Here is a 12,061-nt window from a genome sequence, read left to right as displayed (position 1 = left end):
AACTCTATATATTACCTGGGAAATTGAATCGACTATCTTTAAGACCCATTGGAGATGGGTTTGGTGGGGTAGTTGCACTGAGTGGATTGGAGGATTGAAAGGGTGCTGGAGAAGAAGGTGTAGAAGATGTGGTTGAAGATGGGTTACTACTTGAATCCAGGTGGTTTATTGCTGGAGCATGTTCCTACAAAGAAAAGTGGAATAAAATTAGGTGTTGTGTTGTAAAACTTAAAAAAATCCACCAATTGAAACATAAAATTAAGATTAAAGTTTATTAAAACACTTTAACCTTCCTTATTTTGTAATCCCAAATACTTCCCGTAGTTGTCTCTTCAGCACATCATTTTTCCACATTCCCTATTCAACTGCAAAGTTCCCAATGAAGTGAATGGAAGGTGTGGCTGCAATTATAGCTTCTGGTCACTGCAAAGATTACATAGCCGTATACTGAGTGCTCTCTATTTACATCGAGCCAAACGGCTGATTGATAAAGGGGGTTGAGTGTCCACTCTCCATCGATCAGACAATGTCCTGCGGATAAGTTATAATTCCTAGCCAACCCCTTTCAGTACTGTGCATATGTTGTCATTATGTATAGATTATGATACATTTACAGAAGTCATCTTTATCAAGAGGCGCCCCATCTGTTTCAATGCTCGTGGAACCTGCCATAAAATCTACAAGGTCTCATCTGAGTGATATATATTTAAGTAATAAAATTGACTGCGACATGCACCACTGAATTGAATTACATTCATGACAACACCTTAAGAAATCAACTTGCATTACAATAATAATACCTTCTTGGTAAGGGCTTTCGGTAGGGTTCCAAATAATGGTTCTGCAGGCCTATCCACCTGGTTGTTAATATCTGATGGGACAGATTCTGTCCTTCTTATTTTTGGTACTGGAGGGTAGAAAAATAATCACAATTATGAAAAACCAAATCTGCTTTTAACTTAAAATACAACATACATAGATATTTACTTACACGGAAGGAATGATATTCTACATGGTGGTGCTTCTTTTGTGCATTTATTATGACATTTTAACCTAAAACATAAGAAAATACTCGTTGGTTTTATATGCTACACTAGGACTACAGTAGAGAATCTCAGTATAGTTTGTGATATAGACATCAAAAAGACACAAACAAGTTTAAGTTTAAAAAAAAAGGTCACAAACAGTGAGAGTAAAGTCATACGTGGCAGAATTGTAAAAATTAACGCAATCAATCATTTTTGACAATTAGCCAAGTAGGTTTTTTTGAACTTGGAAAGTGGTTGTGGTCAGCCTGTGAAACCATTTCAAGTCAGAGTTATAAAATGTGACTTATCACAAAGTCAAGTAATATATCAGGACAAGTAGTAAAATCCAGAATTCTATGAAGTTTATAGTTTATAAATCTAAACTTACTTGCAGTGTTTACATTTGACCCCAAACATCATATTCTTTTGACAAACGTGACACATCTGTGACAACCAAGATTTTGTAGAAAACCTGTTAAAATAAAAACAAGCACTAATGAATGTGTGGGTCATAGAAAAACAACATTCACTTGGGTAAGCAAATATCTACAAAGCCTACGTAGAAGAGAATCCAAATTCATTATGTGGTAATATGCTGCAGATAAGAAGGAGGCTTTCTAGAGCTATGTTCACATTGTTGTCATAATGTTTTTTCTTAAAGATTTTTCCCAGTATTAAAAGTCCAACCACTATGTTCCCCGGAAATCAGCAGCATATAGAGACCAATGCAATCTATGGAGAATCAAGGCCACTTAAATATTTACCCAGACGTGGTTGTTGATTCATACATATGAACAATATCTGGTACTGCAACTTTTTTTTTTTTCGGAACCATATGGAAAAAATATAAAAAAAAAATTTCACCAGGCCGCATATTAAGACTGGGCCATGGACCACCTGGTTCTGGGTCGTGACCAAAAAGTTGGAGGCCTCTGATATACAGTATTTTTCAGACTATAAGGCGCACCATCAATAAATGCCGTCTAAAATGACTTCGTTCATATATAAGGCGCACTGGACTATAAGGCGCACCTTTGATTTCTGAGAAAATCAAAGGCTTTTTTGTGCGCCTTATAGTCCGAAAAATACGGGTAATCTGAAGAAGAAAAAAAACACTCCCAGTTCCCCTGCCGCAGCCCTCTATTTTCTGCTGTAGAAGTGTCCTGTATGTCAGAGAAGTGAATACCACGCCACGGAAGAGAAAAGGACTCCTTCAGTGGAATGGGGGAGTATTTGATTTGTTTTCATAGCCCAAAGTAAAGGAGGTTTGGTGGCATTCAAAAGAGGGCATTATAAGGGGGTACTGCAATAAAGGAGGCATCATACTATGTGGAGACCACTAATGTAAATATATAATATGGGGCCATTAGGCCATTATACCTTTTTTCTGTGACATGCAGCTGGTCCCTAGTTACAATAAATTTGTGGACCTCTAGGGTGAATGTGTTAACAGAAAAAAAGACAAATGGACAGATTTATCAAAAGTAGTGCAAACTGTACTACGTTCAGTCTGCCTTTCGAGTGTTCAGGATGAGCCAGATTATTGAATTCAGTCATTGATTCAATTATCTAGCACCCTGCACCACTCAAAGTGTGAATCTTATTTTAGTTGCACCATTAACATACAGCGTGCAATAAAATTCTGTATTCATAGATATGGGACAAAATGTCTGAATTACCACCATTTTTCAATGCACATAAATGTTTGCATTTCAAAAGCCCCAATATGGTATAAATGAAAAGAAGCTCTATATAAAGTTAGCATCTCTGTGATTGAACTGGCCGAAAGAATAAAGAGGATGTGTAATTTGGGCTACATAGTGACTGTCATAAAAAACAAAGCTACATTTAGAATTTTTTTCTAGCTCTCCAGTACATAACATGGGATATTAACTGTTGCCACCAGAGAAGTACAACTCATCTTACAGAAAACGAGCCCTCATATGGCTCTGAAAATAAAAAAATAAGTTATAACAGGAAAAAAGCCTAAGTGTCAAAAGTGCAAATTTTTTTTTTGGAAAGATGCATTTCATACCTGTGAGTAACAGAAAGTCCTATATCTCTATGTACCATCTGCGGTGACCCATGAGGAATTTCTAAAAAAATCAACAGATACATATATATGATACAGATTAGTGGCTTTCATTTTGAATGAACACCCAAAAATAAAATGATTTCTATCATGTACAGCAGTTTTCCCCTCAGATTAGGCTAGGTTCACATATTGTTTAGTGCCTCCGTTGTAAGGATAAGTTGGGAGGATTCCTACGTAAATAGATAGAAAGGATGTATGAGCAAACAGTAGGATAAGTCTTCTGGTTCCACACCCACCCACCAAGTGGGAGGATTAAAGAATGGCTGGTTGTTGCCGATACTCAGGATGCTTCCCTCAGTGATGCAACTGTCCTTACATAAACAGTGACATCACTGGGACCCTCTCTGAGTATAAGCTCAGGGGAGGCCAGGGCTGGATAGAATAATTTGCTTGAAACCTCGGCTTATACATGAATAAATAAATAAAAAAAAAAAAAAAAAAAAACTTACATACTCTCCTTCCACCGCCCCCGATGCTCGGTGTTGTAACAATCAGGAGAGACGCGGCCATGCTCTCTGCCAGCAGACACACACTACGATGTGCTGGTGACGCAGCTGATTCCATCATAGTGTGCGCCGGCCGGCACAGCGCATGGTCGCGCCTCTGCCAGCTGTTACAGCAGAGAGAATACAGACGTAAAGCCACGGGGATGGGAGCATTGGGGACCCCCAGAAGGTGAGTATGTAAGTTTTTTTTTTTTAATGTGCTGGGCAAACTGGGGGCCGGCTGGCTGTATATTAAAGGGGGCTGTCTGGATGTGTACTGGGAGGGGTTGTAGGATTCAGAAAGTGATATCAGGCTCATAGTATAGTATAACACCACATAAAACTGAGCCCGTAATAAGATTTTCTTAAACCCATAAAAAAAAGCTAACTAAATGTCCCACTCTTCTAGTAACTGAACATAACTGAGCTGCTTCTAGTAAACACATACATTTTTCATTTTCCTTTGACATAAAAACTTGAAACACTGTAGTTTTCACAATTCAAGTAATATGAATAAACACAAAACAAAAACAGCAAGTAAGGCATCTGGCATAAAAGCAAACTTGATACATCATATAATAAGGCTTCATAGGAGATTTGTCATCCACACAGGCTTTGTCTGAGTGCTTACCAAACCTGAAAGACACAAGAACAGATGCAAAAATTAAGCATACAGGAATTAATAGATATGGCGCAAATAGGGTCAAATGTAAAAAGGTAAAATATGTACTTTTAGATTACGTTTCTAAACAATTGGCTTCAGGTTAACACACAGTTGCTAAAATGTAATATATAGGTTATCGAAGATGAAATGAACAGAAACAACTTCTAGTAGTTTTCGTCTTTGTAATCTGTGGGGGCGGGGTTTGTAAACCCAGCCCCTCCCCACACACCGTATATTTGGTGGGCAGCTACTCTGCCAGTAATGCTTTGGTAAGCGGGAGGGATATAGCTTAGCCTTTCTCGGCGCTCGCCACAGTCCCTTCAACCCCCTGGGTGCCCATGTGGCTGAGGGGCTTCATAAGGGAAAACATCTCAATTTCTGGCCATGTGCAAGGAAGTAGATTTATTTCAAGTCTTGAAAACTAAATAAATTTCCTTGTGCATCTCTAGTTTGAAATCTTTTATAATCTGGTGGGTGGAGGCTTAGTTGTTGTCACTTTCTGCTCCTCCTTTCTCTCTGCCACTTGTTGAACTAGACAAGACAAAATTCAGCTGATTTTTCACAGCAAAATATAAAAAAAGGAAGAAAGGGAGGATGGTTGAGGCCAAAGTTAGTGTAAGATAATGTTTGTGCCCCTTTAGGTCTTTCCTCTTGTTGTATCTGGCACCACTGCTGCACTGAGTATATTTCTATGCCAGAGTTAATTAACTACCGGTACTAATGGTAGCGAGGCAGCAGAAGCAAGCCTATAATGCCCCATACCAGCCCAGTACTCCACCAGTCGTGCCTCCTATTATGCCCCTACAGTGAAGCCAGGGTGACTATTCTCCCCCTCCTTGACTCCTAACCAGTCATTTGTATACAGTATTCAATGGTCTTTTTCAGTATCATGTAAATCTCCAAGAAAATAGGAGGACATCTTTGTGAATCTGTCACTGTCCTGCATAACAGGCTGGTGATGGTTCATGAGCTGAAATCCTTATGACAGGTTTCCTTCAAAGGCTTTAATAAAAGGCTTCATCCCAAAGGACCTAATAATTTCACCTCATCTCCTACTCATTTCATAAATACTGAAAATCATAAGACTTCCCACCATAAATAGTTTGGCAACCTTACTATGGCAAGAGGCGTGAATTCGGAGGTCACAGTCGGAGGCAGGTGTGAGGGCATGCATAATTAGCAGCCCGGAGCACCGGACATCTTGTCCCCATGCTTCATGCAGCTAATTATAACTAGTGGATCAACATCAAGAGGAGCGGAGGTGAGTATTTGTACATGGTTTTAATTTTTTTAAATGGTAGATTTCTTTTCATTTAATGTATAGTTACCTTTAAAAATATTCCTATTTCACATGCATTCCCTCGGACAAAAATATAGTCTATATATTAACTATTCACTAAGAACACATTTAAAATAGTCCAGACATGTACTCAACCAAAAAGTCATTTAAACAAAGTACTTACTTTGAAGTTGGGACTTCATCTATTCTATTCCCAAGTTGTGACTCATGAGATTTGCTTCTTTTTAACGTTGAAAAGTTAGGCAGCAGTTGCTGAAAGACTTTTCGGCTGGGTGGTGGTGGTGTTCGAGGAGGCTTTATTTTCATATGTCGCTTGGTCAATGGAGTGGTGGGTGGAGTGATTGTAATCCCATGAGGAGTCCTCAGTGTTAGCCTATTGCTTAGAGAAGAGGAGCTAAATGGGTCCTGGAAGCTTTCTGGATAAATATAAGGTCCATGTGATTCTGAAACGGGGATGGCAGAAACCGATATGGATCGAGGCTGGTGGCTGTTGGCCTTTGGAAGTTGACTATTTAAAGTCCAAACTGTCCCCACTGGGGATGAGAGATCATATGGAGATTGGGAAGAGCTGTCTTTCCGGGTTTCACTAGTATTCCACAAAGTATCCTTATTGTCCCCACCTAAATAAAGAAAACTTTAGAGTGAATAATTCAATATGGAACTACTGAAATAAGCACAAAGCATGTATTATGGAACAAAGCTGAATTCCCAATTCTTCCAATTGTTATTAAAACAGTCAACTAGATTTTCGACAGACACGTAAAAGGCAGCATAGCTTAGCTCTTACTATGCAGTGAGAAATCCAGGCTCATTTCCAAAGTGTTAGCAGTCATAAAAAGTATAACATGCTTTGGTGTCACATCGAAAGGTGCAGAGATGCACTCTTTCCATAACTCCTATTTTCCACTTCAGGTCTTATGGAAACTTGTAGAACAGTTGTGTCCGTCTGTTAATGTTATTTCTGACAGCCTCAGGGAGGCAAAGATAAGGCTAGGAACATCTGAGATGAGAATAACCCTTTTAGCACACAGTTACATTGTCTGATGTTGGGCAGGGCAACGATCAGATGCCCAGATTATTGGAAGCGTAAAATACTTGTCTGTGGCATTTCTCTTGATGGTAACAGGGGGTGTGCTCAAAATATTGGTCTGATAAACTCAATCTGTGTTTCTTAAGGATTTACTGGCCCGAGTCTAGAATTGCTGAACTGAACAGATATGGTAATGTTGGAAAAAAAAGTATTTAGTCAGCAACCAAATCTGCTAGTTCTCCCACTTAAAAAGAGGAGAGGGGCCTGTAATTGATATCATATGTAGACCTCAACTATGAGAGACAACATGAGAAAACAAGTATTTGTCACCTGCAAACAAGATTTCTGGCTCTCACAGACCTGTAACTTCTTCTTTAAGTGGATCCTCTGTCCTCCACTAATTACCTGTAGCAATGGTTGCTGTTTCAACTTGTTATAAAAGATACCTGTCCACAACCTTAAACAGTCACACTCCAAACTCCACTGTGGTGAAGACTAAAGAGCTGTCGAAGGACACTAAAAACAAAAATTGCAGACCTACAGCAGGCCGGAAAGACTGAATCTGCTTGGTGTGAAGAAATAAACTATGGGAACAATAATTAGACATACAAGACCACTGATAATCTCTTTCGATCAGAAGGATCTCACCCCCTGGGGTCAAAATGATCACAAGAACGATGAGTAAAAATCCCAGAACCACACAGGGGGATCTAGAGAATGACCTGAAGTTAGCTTGGACCAACCTAAAAAATGCTACGGTCAGTAACACACTATGCCGCCAGAGATTCAGACCCTGCAGTGCCAGACATGTCCCCCTTTCTTAAGCCAGTACATATGTTTGCTAGAGAGCATTTGGATGTTCCAGAAGAGCATTGGGAAAATGTCATAAGGTAAGATGAAACAAAAGTAGAACGGTTTGGTAGAAACACAGTGGGGGTAATTTAGGGGCCCAAATCAGGTTTTTACGGGGGGTTACCCGAATTTTTCAGTTTTGCGCCGATTTTCCCTGATTTGCCCCGGGTTTTTGGCGCACGCAATCGCACGCAAAAGGGTCGCTGGGCACGCGCTTACCTGCACCCAGCAACGGATCGTGAACTCCGGCGGACCTCGGCGGACTTCAGCGCAGCAGCAACTGAATCGCCGGAAGACTCCAATCCACCGCAGAGAATGCGCCGCTGGATTGCGAATGGACCGGGTAAGTAAATCTGCCACAATTTATTTGTTTTGGAGGTGATTGAATTCTGAGTTGCAGCCACAGAACACCATACTACTGTGAAGCATGAGGGTGGCAATATCATGCTTTAAGGGATGTTTCTCTGCAAAGGGACCAGGAGGACTCATCCGTGTACATGAAAAAATGAATGGGGCCATGCAGTGTGAGATTTTTAATGCAAACCTCCTTTGATCAGTGAGGGCATTGAAGATGAAATGTGGCTGGGTATTTCGGAATGACAATCCCATTTCAAGGTCCTGGAATCACCTAGCCAGTCTCCAGATCTCTACCCCATAGAAAACCTTTGGAGAGAATTGAAAGTCCATATTGCGCAGCGACAGCCTGAATACATCACTGCTGTAGAGGAGATTTGCGCGGAGAAATAGGCCAACATACCAGCAACAGTGTGTACCAACTGTGAAATTTTGTTACTGACCAATACCATAATGGGAAAATAAATTCTCTAAAATTCAGGCAAGGTGATTTTCTGGATTTGTTTTCTCATTTTGTCTCTTTTATTTGAGGTCAACCTATGATGTCAATTGCAGGCACCTCATCTTTTTAAGTGGGAGAACTTTCACAATTGGTGGCTGACCAAATACTTTTTTACACTACTCTAAGTGCAGACTCCAGGAGACACACAGAGCAATGCTAAGCTAGTTTTAGTCTGACTACCCACGAATGAAATTAAAATGTAGTTTACATAGTTCCTGATCCATCAAAAAAGGGTATCCTTCGATTAAGCCTTGTCGCTATTTACTTGTGTTGAGTATTGCTGATCCTTGACCAGGAGCTAATCACGGAAAAAGCCAAATTCCCTGGAAGCTTAAAGGACACCTGTCATCAGGTCTGTGTCACTAGTCCTGTCACCTCTACCTGTTGGAGCAGCTCACAAGGATCCCATCCCAGCCTTTATCTAGTTATTTCATACATTATTCATTGTAAAATCATCTATTCTTTAAATGAGGCTGGTCACATGGTCAGAGGCAGTGATGTCACCCCTGCCCCCCCCCCACCCCTGCTCATGTCTGTGTGTAATGTATAGTAAAGCATTGCTAGTGTCTGTGCTGTATCTGCTGACATGCTGCATCCTCCTAATATACAGACATCAGCTACACATGAATCTGACATGTTCTGCTGTAACATGGCTGCAGCCTGGAGCTGTTGTATCCCTCCTATACACACACACACAGGCTGCAGGGGGCGTGGCCACCAGCAACAGGAAGCACATCATTATACAGCCTCACATCATTATACAGGCTGTCAGTCATGCACTGGGGGTGTGGCTGTACCTCCCACTCATGAATAGAGTGGACAGCTTGAATATGCTAATGCTTCATTGGACATTTCACAGGTCATTTGCATACAGCTTTAGGACCTCATTGCTTAGGTTTACAGGCATGTAGAGGGACAATGAAGGGATAGAGGCAATGCTCTCTAATGGCAGTTTATGAAAATATATTTAGTTTAGGGGGGTTATTTTGCATGACGGGTTCTCTTTAAAATGACAGATAACAAGTCCAAAAGATGCCATTGATGTTTTGGGTGGAGTCTGCTTCTGATCCTGAAGCCTATTCATGAGAATGTACCTTCATTGGGTTTTTATTCAAGGCTCTAAAGCAACATAAGAATCTAATTCACATTGCTGGTAAGATCAGGTTTTATGAGACATTTTATGATCATAGTGTACAGTATGTGTGATTTGCACAACCCAATCTGACACAGTCGGCTTCCCTACCAGAAGCTGATTAAACTCTTGTTATTGGCAGCCTTCCATACTAACCAATTACTAGCTATGAGGAAACTGTAGAGTGCAAGAATATTTTCTGTGCAGTGCCACTGCAAGGAAATGAAAGTAATATAGAGCCCATTAGAAGCACAGTAAATTCATTTGAGGTCTAAATCTGATAGTGACATCCTTGTCAATCCATTACCTTCTTCAGTTGTAACCACTGTGGTACTTCCACTATGTCCTTATCATTTCTCTTTAATGCATAATGGTTTTGCTCTATCTATATAATCCATTGCTTTCAATGTAAGTCCCAAGGTCCCTACTTCCTATACCAGGTTCGCCAGCGGCTGCGCCCCTCCAAGGCCACAAGGCATGGAGGTGGCATAACCGCAAATATAATTACAGTTTCTTGCAAGAAATTGCGATTAAGTGCTTCTACACCAGAACCTGGCAGAGAAGCACTGATAAATTCCCCCTCCTGTCTTCAATGTATATATACTGTACATTGAATCAAAGATAAAAAAGGACATTTACAAAATCTTATCCATAGATTCTAGGACTGGCATAAAAATTATTCATTATTGTATAATATTTTACAGTATTATAGATTAGAAAATGGCTGTACCTGACCACGCTAGCTTCCGTAAGCAGGTAAGTGCTCCATTAAGCCGTGAGCACTCGTCTGTACTAGCTCCATACTTCTTCATGGTTTCTTTCACTTTTAACTCATTCATCTCCAGTAAGGCATCTAGTGTTAAATCTTCAGGTATTTTCTGTAATTACAAAGACATATATAGATCATAAAGGCTTTACAATTAAGATGATCCAAGTAAATATCCTACCTAGAACGCATTTATTAAAATGGCATTAAAATATTGCTGGCATAACACACAGACAGAGAATCACTGTAATGTATTTATACTGAGAATTAAAGAGAATGAAGAACGTAATTGGCTCTTGGTCTCTGACAATAAATAAATAGGGAATGTCTATAGAAACCAGAACAGATTAAAAGCAATGAAGTTCGTGACAATGGTAAGTGCTGTTTGGTTGCCACTACCTGAGAAAATAATATATGTCACTAGGTAGATGTATGATTAACATTTCCATTTTCCTATGCACATACCCAGAGTGTAATAAATATAGCCTTATGCATGAGAAAGCTAAAGAGATTTTGCAGACAAGTGCTGGTGTGTCGTGGGTGAACGGCCGCACTGTACTGTTCGTCATTATGCTTTATAATGGCTAACTATTTTTGTCTGCTAGGATTACTAGACGGCAGCTGCGCTACTCCTCCTACTTCTCTCTATGATGCTCGACCCCAGCATTGGCCTCCATAATCCCCATTCCAGAAATATAAAACCAAACCATTGACAGACAAACAGAGCTCAGTGCCAAGGATAAAATAACACACAACAGGAGACTTCAACTGAACAAAAACACAACATGTAGTAAAAAATGCTGTCATGTCATGTAACAGTCAAGATCTCCTTTCTGATGGACTAACCATTCTGTGCCTTTTTAATCCAAACCTACATGAAAAGAGGTTTCCCAAAGTTACACAAAACAAAACACACAGTTCATAATGTTAAAAAACATAAATGTTTATTAAAAAGGTTGTCCAGTAAAAGACAATCTGGGTAAAAGGATAGAACAGGGATGAAGTAAAATAATAAATTGGTACCAATCACATAACACTTTTTGGGTGCCTCCTAACACCAAGAGAAACTCTAGATGAGGCTGGTCAGGAATTCTAGTTACTGGTTGGAGCGGTGGCCAACATCCTTCAATGATGGGACCAGTAGCCATCATTGTGTGTCCCTGGGATATAAGGAAACTTCTAGCTAACATACATTTAGTAATACATAAGGTAAAGGACATTTGGAAAGGAGTAGGATGACAAGATCCAACTATTGTTGTTTTCTAGTCTGCACAGGAGACGAAACACACAATACAATGTCAAAGGACATTAAGGGGACATGATAAAGTCCGAAAAGCATTTAAAAAGACAAATTTCCGACATAGCTGTCAGTTTTCTGCCCTGCATACCACATTGGGGGGCAGAGACCTGAAGCCCCAGTTCACCGCTACTACTACAGGGAGAAGACTACAGCTGAAATCTTCACCATGTCTTACTTGATGGAGATTTAATTCCTGTGGCAGAGCTCCCCTCCATATATACTAAATAGCGTACAGTATAATACACCAGTCTTGATAAACTACCCCATCATCTCTAATAAGGTAACAAAGTCAGCATGAAATAATAACCCATACGGATCAGCCTGGATTAGTCCTTAAAGGGAAGCTGTCACCACATTTTTCACAAATACAGCTAGCGACAGGTTCTCATAAAGCCCTAAATGCCACCCTACTTTTATCTAAAAATTGTTTTCCCCGCATACCCATAAAATCAACTTTGTCATCTTACAAGGCATACATAGCATGCTGCGAGTCAGAGGGGGCTCCCCATGTCCCATCACCACATTCAACACTTCATGTCATGTTACCAAGGTT

General features: G+C 40.1%; 1 protein-coding gene across 2 annotated transcripts in view; it reads right to left on the bottom strand.

Moving 5' to 3' along the window:
• Positions 1 to 12,061, bottom strand: part of KSR1 (kinase suppressor of ras 1) — a 118,357-nt gene that overhangs the window by 20,864 nt on the left and 85,432 nt on the right. Inside the window, exons 3-10 of one of the 2 annotated variants that reach the window (XM_072136116.1) lie at positions 10,173 to 10,320; positions 5,736 to 6,192; positions 4,240 to 4,244; positions 3,064 to 3,124; positions 1,417 to 1,500; positions 992 to 1,053; positions 801 to 907; positions 16 to 184 (exon numbers count right to left, since the gene is read on the bottom strand). In XM_072136116.1, coding sequence (XP_071992217.1) covers positions 16 to 184; positions 801 to 907; positions 992 to 1,053; positions 1,417 to 1,500; positions 3,064 to 3,124; positions 4,240 to 4,244; positions 5,736 to 6,192; positions 10,173 to 10,320 — 1,093 coding nt within the window. Of the gene's footprint in view, positions 1 to 15; positions 185 to 800; positions 908 to 991; positions 1,054 to 1,416; positions 1,501 to 3,063; positions 3,153 to 4,239; positions 4,245 to 5,735; positions 6,193 to 10,172; positions 10,321 to 12,061 lie in introns of those variants that run through there. The other variant, XM_072136115.1, reaches the window with a different exon arrangement.

The sequence above is a fragment of the Engystomops pustulosus genome, chromosome 2 (genome assembly GCF_040894005.1).
Source record: "Engystomops pustulosus chromosome 2, aEngPut4.maternal, whole genome shotgun sequence".
In the NCBI taxonomy this organism is placed as follows: Eukaryota; Metazoa; Chordata; class Amphibia; order Anura; family Leptodactylidae; genus Engystomops; species Engystomops pustulosus.
This window is presented reverse-complemented; position numbering and strand designations above follow the sequence as displayed.